This window comes from Panthera pardus, unplaced genomic scaffold (genome assembly GCF_024362965.1).
Source record: "Panthera pardus isolate Hobbes unplaced genomic scaffold, ASM2436296v1 HiC_scaffold_24, whole genome shotgun sequence".
Lineage (NCBI taxonomy): Eukaryota > Metazoa > Chordata > Mammalia > Carnivora > Felidae > Panthera > Panthera pardus.
The window spans coordinates 108937383-108955053 of record NW_026526810.1 but is presented as its reverse complement, the minus strand read 5'-3'; the positions used below and the strand labels follow the sequence as shown (position 1 = coordinate 108955053).

The 17671-nt window shown below is 41.3% G+C and overlaps 1 protein-coding gene across 13 annotated transcripts in view; it reads right to left on the bottom strand.

Moving 5' to 3' along the window:
- Nucleotides 1-17671, bottom strand: part of SIPA1L1 (signal induced proliferation associated 1 like 1) — a 362796-nt gene that overhangs the window by 94960 nt on the left and 250165 nt on the right. For all 13 annotated transcript variants that reach the window (XM_053889553.1, XM_053889555.1, XM_053889552.1 and 10 more), the window contains 2 exons: nt 16384-16514; nt 10967-11155 (listed from right to left, as the gene is read on the bottom strand). In XM_053889553.1, coding sequence (XP_053745528.1) covers nt 10967-11155; nt 16384-16514 — 320 coding nt within the window. The remainder of the gene's footprint in view (nt 1-10966; nt 11156-16383; nt 16515-17671) is intronic.

Below are 17671 nucleotides of genomic sequence, written 5' to 3'. Positions count from 1 at the left end.
TAAAAAAGTTGTTTCAGATGGGAAGGTAAATCCAGTCCTTCTTTCTTAATCCTAGATGGAAGCAGAAATCTGGGGCGCCTGGGTGGCTCAGTCGGTTAGGCGGCCGACTTCGGCTCAGGTCATGATCTCGCGGTATGTGAGTTCGAGCCCCGCTTCGGGCTCCGTGCTGACAGCTCGGAGCCTGGAGCCTGTTTCGGATTCTGTGTCTCCCTCTCTCTCTGACCCTCCCCCGTTCGTGCTCTCTCTCTGTCTCAAAAATAAATAAACGTTAAAAAAAAAAAAATTAAAAAAAAAGAAATCTACCCTTGAGTTTTTGTCAACTTCATTGGTATATAACGTCTGAACAGTTAACTGCATCCATTTGATTTAATGAGTTCTAACACATCTGTACCACCATTAAAATACAAAATTATTTCCATCATCTCCAAGTTTCCTGGTTCCTGTGTACAGCCCATCCCTGCATCAACTAACTCAAGTGATCAGTTTCTCCCCCCAACTATAAATTAGTTTTGCCTACATCTTGAAAGAATATTTTTATTGGGGAAAATCCATTGTGAGAGTTACTCTTTTGGCACTCTAGAAACTCCTGGCGGCTTCTACCTTTTCTTTATGCTTCACAGCCCAACAAATGGCTGATTTTAACAGCTAGTTGTCCTATTCTTCTTTGAAGGTGTTTCCCCACCCCCCCCCCCCCCCGGCTATTTAAGATTTTTTCCCTTTTTCTTCTAAGTTCAGAAATTTTGATTCTGATGGACATATGCCTAATTTTCTTTGTATTCATCTTGCTTAGGGCAGGAAGAGCTCCATGAATCCATCTTAATTCATTGTCTTTCATCGGTTCTGGAAATCTTCTACCGGTATTTCTTCAAATATTGATTCTGTCCCCTAAATAATGCTTTACTTGGTTTCCTCCTGGGAATTCCATTATATATATGTAGTTCACTCTGGCCCAATGTGTTTTAGGTACTTTTCTGTATTTCTCATATTTTTTGTCTCCATTCTTCAGTTAAAATTATTCTGGTAACTGCACCCCTAGGTTTATTGCAACATTATTTACAGAGCCAAACTATGGAAGCAGTCTGAATGCCCATCCACTGATGAATGGATAAAGATATGGGGTGTGCATATGTGTGTGTGTGTGTATGTATGTGTATAAACACATGTGCGTGCGCGTGTACATGCACACACATTCATAAAGTATTATATAGCCGTAGAAAAAGAATGAAATCTTGCCATTTACAACAACATGGATGGATCTAGAGAATATAATGCTAAATGAAACAAGTCAGTCAGAGAAAGACAAATACCACATGACCTCATTCATATGTGGAATTTAAGAAACAAAACAAATGAACAAAGGGAAAAAGAGAAACCAGGAAACAGATTCTTAACTATACATTTTTTTTAATGTTTATTTATTTTTGAGGGAGACAGACAGAGTACAAGTGCGAAAGGGGAAGAAAGAGAGATGGAGACACAGAATCTGAAGCAGGCTCCAGGCTCTGAGCTGTTAGCACAGTCCGATGTGGGGCTCGAACTCCTGAACCGTGAAACCATGACCTGAGCCGAAGTCAGACGCTTAACTGACTGAGCCACCCAGGCGCCCCCAAGCTCTTAACTATAGAGAACAAACTGATAGTCAACAGAGGAGACTTGGGAGGGGGTAGAGGGGGAACTAGGGGATGAAGATTAAAGAGAACACTTACAGTAAATGTTGTCACGAAGAGAAGAGAAGAGAAGAGAAGAGAAGAGAAGAGAAGAGAAGAGAAGAGAGAAAAAGGAAAAGAAAAAGAGAAATGATTTTTTCTCTTCTGCTCTAATATGCTCTTAAACACATCTATTTAAATTTTAACTTTTGCCTTTGTTTTTCCACTCCAGATTTTCAATGACTGTTTTACAGATTCAGTGATCCCTGAACTCTGTTTTTTATTTCTGCAGCCCTCATGAAATCAAGGCTAATTTGCCACCTAACTTTTATCTGAAACTTTATGCTGAACTTAGGCCCCAAACCACGCATAAAACAACGAATGTCTAAGGAAAAAAACACTACATGATATTGTTAATTTTGATGAATACATTTTCTCAGTTATCTTCTATGAATCAAGTTTTTGGTGTTATGTTTCAGAACTCTTTACCAGGTCCTAGATCCCAAAAAGTTTTTCCTATATCACTGTCAAAATTTGTATAGTTTTATATTTTAGTCAATGATCAATTTGAATAAATTTCTGTACAATGTGTAATAGTTAGGTCAACATCATTATTTTTTCTATGGATATTTAATTGTCCCAGCACCTTTGTTTGGAAAGCCTATCCTTCCTACATCAAATTGTTGTTACACCTTTGTCAAAATCACGTGGATATATGTGGGGATGGGTGCTATTTCTAGTTTCTCTATCCTGTTCCACTGATCTATGAGTCTGTCCTCCCAATAATATAATGCAGTTTTGATTAATGTAGTCACATAATAAGTCTTGAAATCAAATACAATGATTTCTCCCATTTCATTCTTCTTTTTCAAAATTGTTTTAGATATTTTAGGTCTTTTGCCTTTCCATATAAATTTCAAAATAATCTTGTCTACAATTACAAAAAAATCTTACAGGGATTTCAATATCGTGTTAACCGTATATTAATTAGGGCAAAATTGACATCATTAAAATCTTGAGTTTTTCAATCCATGAACATAGTATGTCTCTCTGTTTAGTTAGGTCTTCTTTAATTTCTTTCATCAGTGTTTTATAGTTTTTAGCACACTAGTCCTATACATGTTTTGTTAGATATATACCCAAGCATTTCATTTTTTATTATGGGATTAGAAGTGATATTGTATTTTAATTTTAGCTTCCACATGTTCATTAAAATAAATCAAACTGAGAACTACACCAAAGCAAAAAGGCTTTGCCCAACAAAGGAAACCATCAACAAAAGGAAAAGGCAACCTACTGAATATATTTGCAAATGATATATCTGATCAGGGATTAATATCTGAAATACACAAAGAACATATTCAACTCAACATCAAAGAAAAAATGACCCCAAACAAGTAACTGGGGCACGACTAAGGGCAGAGAACCTGAACAGACATTTTTCTAAAGAAGACATACAGATGCCAAGAGGCACATGAAAAGATGCTTAACATCACTAATTATCAGGGAAATGTAAATCAAAACCACAATGAAATATTACCTTATTACGTGTCAGAATGGCTACAGTAAAAAACATGAGAAATAGTAAGTGTTGGTGAGGATGTGGAGAAAAAGGAACTCTTGTGCACTGTTGGAGGGAATGTAAACTGGGGCAGCCCCTGTGGGAAACAGTATGGAGGTTCCTCAAAAAATGAAAAACAGAAATAACATATGATTCAGTAATGCCACTACTGGGTATTTACCCAAAGAAAATGAAAACACTAATTCAAAAAGATAAATTAACCCCTATGATTATTATAGCATTATTTCCAACAGCTAAGACCCAGAAGCAACCTAAGTGCTCATCAATAGAAGAATGGGTAAAGAAGATGTGGTGTGTGTGTGTGTGTGTATACACATATATATATGTGTATACACACACACACACACAATGGGATATTACTCAGCCATAAAAAGGAATGAGATCTTGTCATCTGTGACAACATAGATGGACCCAGAGAGTATCGTGCTAAGTGAAGTAAGTCAGAGAAATACAAATCATATGATTTTGTTTATATGTGAAATCTAAAACAAAGCAGAAACAGACCTATAAATACAGAGAAATGGTGGTTGCCAGAGTGGGTGGGTGGGTGGGTGGGTGGAAAGGACAACGCAGATGAAGGGGAGTGGGAGGTACAGGCTTCCAGCTGTGAAATGAATAAGTCATGGGGATGAAAGATACAGCATAAGGAATGCAGTTAATGGTGCTGTAACAGCGCTGTATGATGACTGACGGTAGGCAGCTACACTTGTGGTGAGCAGAGCATAAGGCACAGACTGGCTGAATCACTATAATGTACATACATTATAGTGCACCGAAGCTAATGTCACATTGTGCGTCAACTACCCTTCAACTAATACAAACGACAAAGATACCAAATCGATTGTTGTGAGTTGATGCTGAATCCCACAACCCTGCTGAACACACCTTCTAGTTCTAGGAAGTTTTTGTAGCTTCCTCGGGGCTTTGTACATAGACTATCAAGCCACCTGAAATAGGGAAAAGTTTTATTTTTTTTTCCCTTTCTCTAACATCTTTTATTTCCTTTTCTTGCCTTACTGTGCTGCCTAGCACTTCCCGTATCATGTCGAATAGCGATGGTGACACTGTATATCCTTGCCGTGTTAACACTAAGTCTTTCATCATTAAGGAGGATATAAGCTGTAGGTTTTTGGTAGATGTTTTTCATTAAATTGAGCAAGTTCCCCTCTATTCTCATTTTATCACAAACGACCACTGTGTTGTTCCCCAAATCCCACGGTCCTTAGCCGGTCTGCCTCCTCTCTATCCTGAAGATTCATTTTATGTTTACTTTTCATACGATGTACAAGGCATTTAGCTGTACTTAGCAGGAAGAATAGGGAAAAAAATAGATATACCCCGTATTTCCAGATGTGAAACTACAAACTTACTTTTTAAAAATATTTTGTCCAGTGTTCCTGGTTCTTCTCATTGGGTGGTCTGGTCTGCAACAAACTAGTGTGTCATTACCGGACATGAAGTTCTTGTTCTTTTTTAAAAATCCTCATGATTCACCCTGACAGCATTTACTTTGGTTTGTTCTTTATAAACATGACAACTTTTTTAAACCACTTCTTAAAGATTCATCACTCTACTGTCCCCTAAAAAAAGAATGTCAAAGAGACTGGAAAAATTCAGTGCTGTGAGCAAAATATGATGTTAGAAAATGTATCCTCATTGGAAATTACTAACAAAAATAAAACTGCTTTTAAAAAATGAAATGGATACTGGGTAGGGAAGTTATTTTAAAAATCTGACTGCGATGCTGTCAAAATTATTTATATATGTGCACAGCCATTCTGATCTATTTTTATCTTTGGCATAACATGTTCTATACACACACGCAATAATCTTCTCTAATGTTGTGCAAAACTTCTCACAAAAATAAAAAGCTTCATATTGGGTATTAAATTGATCTGACACGAAGATGAATTTCAGTTATACAGAAAAAGGCTCTTCATTACAGCATTGTTTGTAACAGGAAAAGAGTGGAATCAATCCAAGTGCCCAACATTAGGGCACCTGATAAAATAAACTATGGTACAGAAACAAAATAGAATACTATGCAGCCACAAAAACAACGGGAAAGCTTTCTGTATACTGACATGGAAAGGTCTCCAAAACACATTACTCAGTGAAAAAGAGAAAATGTCCGGAGCGTGTTGTACATTCTAAGGAAGAAGTAAGACTCTAGATGCATATTTGATGATGTCTGGATAGAGACACAGGAATATGTAAGAAACTAATAAAACTGATAACTATGAGATCCCTCAAAATAAACAGAATTACTTGGATTTCTGCACCATTTGAAGATATTAGCTAGTTTATTCCCATGGGAAAGGAACTAGTTTAAATTTTTAATTTAATGCTGAATTTAAGACACAATCCACAATTCAAAGTTGGGCCTGAAACAGCTGCACTCTCTGGACTGTGAACCAAAGGGTCCTCACTGCATGTCGCTGCCACGCGGAACTCCACCACTGCAAACCGCGGTTGTTCCACAGCCAAATGTCTTCCAAATGCCACTGCTGTCGGTTGTGTTAATCACAGAACCCTACCACTGGAAAAGTTCCCAACAAGTCACCCGTCCCTGCCTTAGCCAGGCAAAAGAGCACGGAGGAGCCAGTGCAGAGTAATCATCACTTGTGAACAGACAAGATAAAGCTACCAATAATGCCACACTGCCTTCTTCCACTGACCTGACAACTGTCATGTATATTTCCTTCCTGATGATGTACATACAGACCCATGAATTGTCTAGAACCAATGTGTGGCCATCTGAACTTTAGTTTGTGCATTAGCTGTTATCATAATCTAGGATAAAATTTCAGGAATGGCAACTGTTCTGCCACAGCCTCATTCATACAAAATGGGTCTTGGGAAAAATGTCTTCCTTATGGTTCGTTCTTTAAATCTTGCTGCCTGAATCAAAGAAGAAAGCAGCTGGTCAAACTCATTTATCCTCAGTAAAATAATGCAACATGGCAATGAATAGGCGAAGTCAGCAGCAAATTTCATCCGTGTCCTTAATCAAGGAATCAGTGCTATTTGTGATCAAATAAACATTGCTTAACATTTGTTCTTCAGATAAATATTGCAAACCTAATCAGAGATGATCACCTTTCCCCTTCAATGTCAATAACTTGAAGGTAAGATTTTAAGGAGTAGAAAACCCCCAAAATATTTTCATTTCTTTGCACTTTTAATAATTACCTAGAAAAACAGTGGAGACACTCACTTAGGAAAACCACTACCACATACATGAAACTTGACGTTTCCTAATGAAAACAGGACTACCAATTTTCTCTACTGCAAACTGGCTATAGTACTTTAACATGTTCTACTTAATTCTGGGCACTGAAGCCAGCAGCAATACTGCTGAGAGCCATCTTTCCAGTTTCCTCTCCCACTCAAGGGGAGAGAAAAGGAGGATGGGGTATTTAGTGCATTGGGTAAGAAGGGAGGCTGTGGAGTCTGAATGCTTGGATTTAAAACCCGCCTCCACCAGATCCTAACTGTGACTGGTGTGGTCTTTCAGCATCTTTGTGCCTCAGCGCCCTTGTCTGTAAAATAAGAACAATAAAAGCACTGACATCAAAGGATTCTGAGCATTAGTTAAAGTAATTCATGTAAACTGCTTCACATGGTACCTAGCTTGGTCACTGCCCAATAAAAAGTATCTATTTTTATTGCTCTCTTACATGTGCCTTATGCTCCTGTTCCGCAAGACTGCTTGCTGCCATAACCACGCTATGCTTTCATCCCTCTGTGTTTTGTGCTTTTTGTTCGGAATCTAGACCACCCCATTGCTTGTTCTCTGGCCTGATGAAACCCTCTTCCCTTCCATGACCCATCTTGGAAATGGGCCTAACCAATCATGACTTGGCCCTGTTGGCTTGCACCTCCAGTGCTCTTTGTTTGCCGTTCTTTTATTACACTCATTGTATTAAACCTGACTTTCATTACAGTAATTGATGACCTTGTCTCCTTCATGGGGAAGGATTGTGTCTTACTAACCCATTTACTCTCCATAGTCTTTAACAATCCGCCAAGAGTGATTACTCAACGAGCATTTATTAGATTTGAAACAGTTGTGCTTACTTATGACAGTAAGCATAACATATTATACTACCTATGACAGCAGCTCTCTCACGGGATGCTTGCAAATGTTCAATGAGATGGCGCATGTAAAGGGCTACTAACAAGTTTTATTATTTTATCATTATCAACCACAGCTAAGAGTCCCTCAGGGCTCACCATGTGCCCGGCATGGTGGCTTTTCATTCCCCTTGCACAGAGTAGGTGAAATGAAGGTGCTTTTTAAATGACTGATGAAGAAAAATGGCGCTGATCCGGCAAATTGATAAGTAACTATTGGCTATATTATTAAAAAGCCGGCTTGGATGATGAAATTCCTGATATTTTACAGCATAGTTTTGAGGATCAAAATAATTCAAGACCTGAAAAAATATAACTTGCAAATGTTATAAACGAAAGGTAGCATTATGCAAATGTGTGTACCCAGCGTTCAGGACTACTGAGGGTTTTGAAAACAGCACTGAGAACTTCCGACATTCTCCATCTTCTCAACCATAAACCAGGCCAATAATTAGAACCTCCGTGCAGGGCGCTAGGACGAATAAATCAGGCAGTGTGGTGAAGTGCTTATGGAAGTGTGATAAGTAAACACACATGCTGATCTAATTTGTTATTATCATAAGTGATGCTCTCAATTATCTAGTAAGTGAAGATCTAGAACCATGACGGATAAACTAAGTCCAGAGTTGATGCAGATGTTCTTAAGTCACACACTGTTCCCAACTCTTGACAGTGTGAAATCACTGGTAGGTCACTGCCCTGTACAGGATGATGGACCTGGACATCGATGAATAGTGAAAGGCCCAGAAAAGTATCAGGGAGGAGAATGTAAAAGCTTGGATAAGCCACATACATAACTGGGATAAGCATACATTCATTTCTAAAACTTTAGGAATTAAAATGCCTCTTCAGTTCCTGCAAACATATCAGTCTAGTCAAATGAAGAACACATTTTTATATTTTTGTGAAATGCTTTCTTTTACATATTACAGACATAATTTTAATTCGTCCTTCTATTCATTTCGGCTTTTAAAAGTGGTAAAATGAGAAAATAAAGCAACAGAGATCTGAAAGGCAAAATGCCACAATGAAGCAAGCAAACAATGTTTTCTTTTTCCAAGCATAATTATGTAAGCTGTTTAAAGGGAAAAAGCTACTAAAGCAATCATTTAAATAAAACTTAAAGGGAGATCTAGAAGTTCTTTTCAGTGAGTCTAATTTCTTGGTATCACTCTACAAATCTTTTTAAATGTAAGGATGTACAAAGCATGAAATTTTTTAAAATGATGACAAGGATGGAAACAAAATGTTTTGCAATGATTCAAATGTGTAATCTACTGCACTTACATGCATTTTTTTTAAAGAAATCTGTATATGTACAAGGCACCAAAATAATCATTTTCTCGAAATGATTCCAAGGCATTAATGAGATTTCCTACCAAAAAAAGAACTCCCCAGACTAAACGCCTAAGTATGCATGTCATGTGCTTTTTACCAGCACAATCCTGGCTTTGAATGCTATGGAGATATAAATGAAAAGACAGAGGCCAAGGGGGGGGGTGCCCCTTAGTTCAGATTTAGAATTGCATATATGGAAGATCAGGCTTTAAAGTTTTAGGTTCTACTGCCTAGTAAAATTTCCAAAATAAAACTGGGGAGATGCCCATCGGTTGCCAAATTTTAATTTCGCAGAGGAAAGGCATTACAGAAAACAACTAACATATATCATCATCAATAATTTATGAAGGAAAGGATCATTTTAATACCCGCTAAGCATAAGAAGCCCTAACTTTAGAATGGACAGTTTTATGAATTAAATCAATTTAAGTTGAACTCACTGTACAGTGGTCTTATTTTTTCTGTGTTGATGGGATTACGAATAGTTCATCACTAAGAGAGGGCATAACATGGGCTAGCGGTCCCACAAAATAACTTGTTCTAATGTAGGACTTAGAATGTTCAATTTGTGATTACATTATCAGTGTCTAAATGTGACTGTCCTTGGGGCACCTGGATGGCTCAGTCGGTTAAGCGTCCAACTTCGGCTCAGGTCATGATCTCACAGTTCGTGAGTCCAAGCCCAGCATCGGGCTCTGTGCCGACAGCTCGGAGCCTGCAGCCTGCTTTGGATTCTGTGTTTCCCCCTCTCTCTGCCCCTCCCCTGCTCATGCTTTCTCTCTCTCAAGAATAAATAAACATTAAAATAAATTTGTTTTAATGTATTCTCCTTGAAAAACATGGTCACTGAAAAGACCGAATCCATACAGTGGAGCCTAATCCTCATTTTTCTCTATTCCTCCTTTGTTAGACTGAATCTTCAGAACACTTACTGGAAAACAGCCCCCCAATAGTTAAGCTCACTAGTGCACCGGCAGTCTTCTGACACGTTCAAAGTGCTCCCTTGTTTCCATGTTATAAACGTGGACATGCACAGCCTGCTGCTGGAGGTCCACGCGTGGCACAGACATCAGCTGGCCTTTCTCACAAGTGAAACGAATGAAGAGAGAGAGTCATGATGAGAAAAGCTGTGTCCAACCATTGGTTCCCAATATATCCCTAGTGGCTGAATTAAAAGAACACACCTTGAAACAGACTTTTTAAAATTCCCATTCATTTTAATAACGTTGGAATTTTTGGTTAATTAAGGAGATACCATCAAAATTAGTTCATAAAATGGCATTCAATAAAGGGACCGGTGTTTTGGAGGGTGTTTTTTTTAATGCAATAATAAAGCTATGATCACTCATATTACTAGGATGTAATATGGCTAAAACGGTTCAAGGACGTTCAAAGAGTCAGAGTATATAAATAAAACATCTAACAAAACTAGCCCAGATGTTCAAATTATTCCAAGCAGAATGTGGGCCCGCTCCCCGGTTAGTGGATTTGTGAGATCATAGTTTTTCATTCTCTACCCTTGTGCTGCCTCTGTATGGACTGTCCTATCGCCCAGCTGCATCTTGACCAAATGGCCACACAGGAAGTACCGGAAGCATAGAAGTAAGAAAATCCTGAGCATTTTCATTTTGTTACTAATTGGGACACAAATTTTTAAAATTCTGTATTTAGAAATCTTGGCTAGAAAACATCTTTGGTGGTATAAATAGGCTTTAAAAACTGAAGCTTTTAAGAACAGCTGTACTGTGGACAGTGGCTAACCGTACAGGCTCTGAACTTATTAAGTGTGTGAACTTGGGCCTACTATTCCATCTCCTTATGCCTCAGATTCCTCATCTCTAAAATGGAGACAAGGTCTCCATTAATGGTGCCAGTCTCATAGGGTTGGGAGATGAAATGGGGTAACATATTGAAGGCACTGAAAACAGAGCCTGGTGAATATATTACTCTTATTGCTACTACTTATTCTTAGAATCCCTGAAAAATTCACTGCATTTATGGAAGATTTTATACTAAAAGAGTTGAACACAGTTTAAGAACCCTATTTATCGATTCTGACACAGAAAATTTCATCAGATGAGGAATGTTCAGAGTTCAGAGAGTTAAGAAAACAGAAAATGCGTAATTGCAAAGAGACCGACCATGCTCTGCAATAAATGCCATCCGTTTAATGGGTCAAAAAAGAAACCTTAAGCTCTGTATTCTGGACACCTAGCGGGAAATCTGAGCGACAAGAACGTCTTCCCCCAGAAGCCAAACTTACCCCTTGTTCGTCCAGTTTCATGAGTTGCTCTGTGACTTTGGGAGTGTTGAAGGCCAACCTCAGGCACTGGACGTTGAGCTCAGGAATCACGTGCTCCAGCACTTCCTTCAGGGGCAGTCCTCTGGCTGTCGAGTGCTTTGCCGTTGAGGGAATGGCATCCTCCAGGACTGAACCTCTCAGGGTCATGAGCTGAAAAACAGACATGTGCTCCAGTGAGGTCTCTCTCGGTGTGGGAGAGGAGTAAATACATCACATGCTCTGAAGGCCTAGACTCAGATGCCCCCGAGGAGCCGGGAATGACTTCTCAAAGGCTTAGATACTTTGTATATGAAAAACAAGGCCAACACTTTGTTTTCTTTTTTTTTTTTTAGTTGTTTTTTTTTTCTTTAATGTTTATTTATTTTTGAGAGAGAGCGAGCAAGAGACAGCATGAGTGTGGGAGGAGCAGAGAGAGAGGGAGACACAGAATCAGAAGTAGGCTCCAGGCTCTCAGCTGTCAGCACAGAGCCCAACATAAGGCTCGAACCCACAAACTGTGAGATCATGACCTGAGCCGAAGTCTGACACTGAACCAACTGAGCCACCCATGTGCCCCTATTTTTTTCTTTTACAGAAAGAGAAAGACTGTGCATGAGCAGGGGAGAGGGGCGGAGGAAGAGAAGGGGAGAGAGGGAGGGGGGAGACAGAGAGAGAAGAGAGAGAGAGAGAGAGAGAGAGAGAGAGAGAGAGAGAGAGAGAATATCTTAAGCAGGCTCCATGCTCAGCATGGAGCCCCATGCCAGACTAGATCTCATGACCCTGGGATCATGACCTGAGCCGAAATCAAGAGTTAGACATTCAACCGACTGAGCCACCCAGGTGCCCCAAGGCCAACACTTTCAAGAAGACCCAGACAAGCCCAAGGGAACTCAGAGTCAAGCCTTCCAAGGATATCTACTTTAAAGCCAAATAAAGTATTTCCTTCAAGAGCTCAGTAAGATCTAGACCTTTATATGGCTTATAAAATGTCACTAACCAGGAAATTAAGAAGATATCCCAGAGAAACATCTGAAGAATGCTCAGGATTTACATGTTATACCTTTCTGATTTACAAAAGATAAGGGTCAAGTTTTAAATTTCATAACATGTCATGGACAAGCATAAACTACTTATATCCCCAAATGCTACCACAAGAAGACAATGACTGTGGTTAGTACAGCAGCAGAGTCTACAGCACTGCAAATTACTTTAGATTTCCCCTTATTTCTAGAAACACTTTCCATTATTATGAAATAAACAGAAGCAAAGAAATTTCCCCGTGTAACGACGATTTGTGGGAGTAAACAAGAAGCCCAAAGCGGTTGCAATTCCCAAAAGGTGTCGCGTGGCTAAGTTGTTAACATAACGTAAACACTGTATGTGACCTAAGAAAAAAGCCCCACTGCACTGAACCCCTTTCCAGGAAGCCTGTAGGTTACACGGGAGTGACAGGAGCTAACAGAGGAGGGCGTGTCGACAGGCAAGTGTGGCACGTGCGAGGGAAGAGACACACAACCGCGAATTCGGAAGGCTGTATTTACTGGGAAAGGGTAACAAGTTCGGGGCCCAAGAGAGTCCAAAGGCAGAAAACGGAGCATCATGGCTCAGAGCACAAGAAAAGGCCCTCGCGGAAGAGGTGGCACTGAAAAGGCACCATGAAACCTGGGGAGGATTCTGGAAAATGTCAGAGAGCAAAGGCACGGAGATGAGAGAGCACGGGGCGTGGGCGTGAAGGAGCCACGGCCATGGCGCAGACAGAGCTGACGACAGCGCAAGGGCAGGGTGGGGAGAGCCCAGAGCGGGCGTGTGCACCCATCAGGCTCCTAGGGGCAACCTCAGACCCTGTCTGAATGGGGAGGGTGATGCGTCCCTCAAGAGGAACCGCAAGAGGAAGAAGCCAGAGGAAGAAGCCGCAGGCAGACAATACGGTGAGCAGGAAGCTGCAAGCATCCGGGAATCAGGCAAAGAGGGCATGATATGTGTCTAGCAGCAAAATGGAGGCCAAAGGAAAAACCACCAGGGAAGCAAAACCTCTAACATCTGCCAGATGATGCAGAAGAGGGAGGAGGGCAGGAAAAGCAAACTTGACCAACATCTTGCTCTCAATCCAAGAACAAGGTCCTATTCACTTGATTAGTATCTCTTCTTTCATTTATAAATAATTTGGTTTCAAGTAACACTTGTGTGAAAACACATCATTTTCCTATGATTTAATACCTAATCTGACAGAAATGGTTTCTCGGATTTGTTTGCTTGATTGTGTTTTGAGTTATGGGAAACCGCCGAAAGACCCAGGTACCGTGCTCCTCTGTCCCTGAGGTAACGTGCCTGGAGCCCGGAAGCTACAGAGGCTCCAAGTATTTTCAGCTGAGAAACCAAGCCCGGGAATGCTAATCCTGTAGCACAGGGAAGACTGCAGCTCACCTCCAGGAAGCCAAAGCAGAGGAGAAAAAGCATGACTCATTTTTTATAACTGGATCACTAGCATTACTGATATTTCTGTTAATGATTTCCAGAAACAAGACGAGAGGCCTTAGGAGTCCCTGTGTACCTTGCTTAAAAACACTCACGTGTCACAAGGTTTTCTTCAGAAACTGTCAGCTTTACAAACACGTTGATGTTTTTCTGTTTGTGTTGTGCGCTGATGATTTCTATCGAAACGAAAGAGGAAGGAGCAACATGCCTGTCAGGTGGGGACGGACCTCGAGAGAGGGTTCTATCAGAGGACTTCTGTTAGTTTCTTTGTATGAAAAGCCTCATTAAGATAGTACCATTAAACCACATTTAAGGATTACTTTCACCGGAAAGGAAAAAGTTCCACGAAAGCTAGGGGCACTCCATTAAATACACATGAGAGAGAGGAAGGAAAGAGAATGAAGGAAGGAGACAGAGGGGAAGGGAGAGCACGGCTGTACAATTCTAGGCATTAGCCATGTCATCGTGAACGACTCAGACAACAGTCCCCATCCCCACGGGGCTTAAATTCTAGTGGGGGAGACCGAAAACAAACAAAATAACAAGTACAGTGGGTGAGGTAGTATTAAATGTTCGTGAAAAAAGAAAGCCTCACATCAGATGTGAAATGGGATATGTGGGAGCAGAAATTTTAGATCCAGTGGCCAGGGAAGGCCCCTGTGGTTTAGGAGTCAAGGTCAGAAGGAAATGAGAAAGCTCCAGTCAGGAGGATGCCAGGGGAAGAACATAGCAGGACAGAGGACCAGGGAGCAGCCGAGCCCCGAGGCAGAGGTGTCACGGTGGCCCAGAGGGGAAGGAAGCCAGCGTGGCTGGAAAGACCAAGGGAACGGATGCTCTCCTAAATTAGCAAAGGACACTGACTGGTTTTTTCTCACGAGATGGGAAGCCACTAAAGGATTCTGAACTGAGGAATGACAGATCCGGTTTACACTTCGAAAGGATCCCTCCTGGGCTGAAAGGATGCAGGGATTAAGGGCAGAGGCAGGAAGAAAGGTTCTCAGTGAAAAATGGTGGTGGCCTGGCCCAGGCCGAGGTGATGGGATGGAAGAAGGGGTTGAAATCTGGGCATATCTTGAAAACAAAGTCACCCAGTTTTGCTGACAGCCAGGGTGGGGGCAGGAGGCAGGGAGGAGAGTCCAGTGTGACTTTAAGGTTTCCGGCCTGAACCCCCTCAATAATAGAGTTGTCAGCTAAACATTAATTTGAACATAAAGGCAAGCGGTGATGGTGTTTTGAAGTACAAGTAACAGTTGACTTGGATGTCCCAATCACAGGCTAAGTCAGTGGACCGCAGGGCTCGCCAGACGGGCTAGCGGAAAAGGGAAGGAGTAGCGGCTGCAAGTCCAGGGAAGGAGGGGGAGGTGCAGGTTGAACACTTTGGGCCCAGGGAGTGACGGATGAAAGGACAGAGCCACCGATCATGGCAGAGGGATCACATGAACTCAGGATAGCAGTTAACGCTGGAGGGAGAGAGGGAATGTGGCAAGGCAAGCTGGAAGGGATGGTCATGGAGACCAATGACCGAAGTGACCGGACGGGAGAAAGAAATCCCTCACTTAGCAAACTTTGACCTCTGGCATGAAGGACGGTACGACAGTGGCAAGAAGAGGCATTTAAATGGATCAAAAACAGAAAAGGAAGAACATGGTGGGGGCTGAAATGGGGGTGGCCTTGGGAGGGAAACAGGTAAGAACAGGAAACAGGTAAGAACAGGCAAAAACACCTGAAGTAAGGTAACAGGCTCACAGAGATCCAAGAAGCCAGAGAGGGGCAACCACCTAGTCCAACTTCAAGAACAGCATGTTCTCCGTGCTTTTCTACGTTCAACTAAGGCATTCACCCTGCTTAGCGATTAGCTCTGGTGTGGAGAGAAAGTACACTAGGGCAAGAGAGCGCTTCAATCCTCTCTGGCCACCGCGTACCACACGTGAGAAATGGAACTTGTGCCTTTAAAAATCCTAGTTTTAATTTCCCCCGAGTTCAAGCTGAGGAACAATTACTAAGTGAAGCCAACCCCTGACACATGCCTTGTATTCAATGGGGGAAATGAGGTTAACTGTCCTATTTAAACTAGTTTCAAACCCATTATTTTCTACATACCTCAGGGGAGTATTAGGCATTAATGCCTCACAACAGTCCTAAAGTGAATTTGGTGCAGGGAGGCAATAATAAATTCATAACTGGCACAACTATATATATATTTACAAAGAAAGCAAACCACTGTCCCAAACTTGTTCATGAGTTTAAAACAACAACAAAAAAAACCCCTGCTCCGTTAGCTATTTTATTTTTCCTTTTCTTTTCTGACCTAAATTTCATTTTAAAATAAAAACTCACATATTATGTGTGCCTAGATTCCTAAGGAGCTCCAAGAGCCTGTCTCAACGTGCAGTTAGATAGCCCTGGGTTTGACTGGTCTGCATTCTGTCTCTAAAAGGCCTAGGTAACAGGCTCAAGAGACAGCAAAATGGAAGAAGAAAAGAGCCTTTCCCTCTTCTTGGGTCAAGAACTGGCCTAAGCAACACTTTGTAAGAGTGAGTTTACTCTTGGGTGACCCTCTCTCATCTGTAAGGCCCCTGGCTCAAGCTGGCTCAGGGCTTTCCGGCCGCCTGAGCCGGATATGCAATATCCACTTTGGAATTCTGAGGGCTCCAATTTCCTAGGGCCACACTTAACTGAGGTATCTTTCTCTGCATCAAAACTCCCATTCATTTATTGCATCTATCCAGAGCCCCATGGAAAGGAAGGATCCAAATCTAACCATTATGTCCACCCCCATCACCATCAGAATGAATGAAAGGGGCCTTTGTTCATTCAAAAGCATTTGTAACTATGTGCTATTAAATTTAATTGCTTTGCTACTGCGACCACTCCATTTTTTCCTCACTCCAATCGAGTCTCAATCTTTCTGGTTTGCAACTTACCTCACTGGTTCTAAAAATTATTCGGTAGTTGTAGGGAGATCCATTTTCCTTTGTCTCTTCTGGCTTTTCCCTCCGAATGCTCACAGCCACTGGTCCAAGATTCTCATCGGCCCCAAAATAGTTCCAGTGTTCTTAGGTAAAAGAAGACAAAACAAAATTAGAACATTTACATAACACTTTAAAAATGTTATATTCTGTTTGATAGTAAGATCACTCAATAAAATGTCAATGCATTTAACAAATATTCTTCAATGAGTTACAGAAACAGAGACTTAGATACACAAGTTTGGTCTCAGTGAACAGAACACTGAATAGAGGTGGCTATCGAGTTTTTTGTTTTTTCACTACCTCTGCAACTTACTATTTAACTATAGTTTTTAAAAGAGATTTGTGTTCTGTCCCTATATTCTACTGTTTAAAAAATTTTTATTATTATATTTATTTATTTTGAGAGAGAGAGAGAGTATGAGGCGGGGGTGGGGGGGGGGTGGGGGGGAGCAAGAGAGGGAGACACAGAATCTGAAGCAAGGATCCAGGCTCCGAGCTGTCAGCACAGAGCCTGATGTGGGGCTCGAACCCCTTGAGTGTGAGATCATGACCTGAGTGGAAGTTGGACGCTCAACCAACTGAGCCACCCAGGCGCCCCATACTCTACCATTTAAATGGGCTGCATTATGTGGGCTTCCTCGCCTAAGGGAAGGTTTGTGCCAATGCTCCTTAGTTTTGTTAAAACAATAGCAACAACAAAACCCTGAATCTGTTGAGAACAGTGTTTGAGGATTGAGGAATTTCCCCCAGATTAACAAAGACTTCCCAGAATTGAAGAGAGCAGAAAGGTCTGTGAATCACCGAGTCGCACTCTGCTCCCAGCAAGAGTAGGGTCTACAAGGACAGAGCTTCTAAGTACGCCCAGGAGGTGGAAGTCTAGCATGGGGCTCTTGCACCTTACCAGTGGTTCCCATGCAGTGGGCACGAAAGGCGACCTACAGAGCCATGAACCTGGAGGGCACGTGAGGGCTGGGATAACAGGTCCCTCCTAGAGAGGCAGTGTGGCCAGGTGACTGACATGATGATTCAGGGCCCTTCCCCAAACGGGCTGCACTGCTCAAGACTCCAAAGGACTGGTGTTGAATTTACCTTCCTCTTGACCAGATGGAAAGTCAGGATCAAAATTAAATTACAGAAAAAAATTTCTTTAAATGATATTCACTGTACACTAAGTATATACTTCTTTAAAAAAAATAAAACTTGTCAATACATGAGATGGTTCACCGACGAGGAAGTCCAC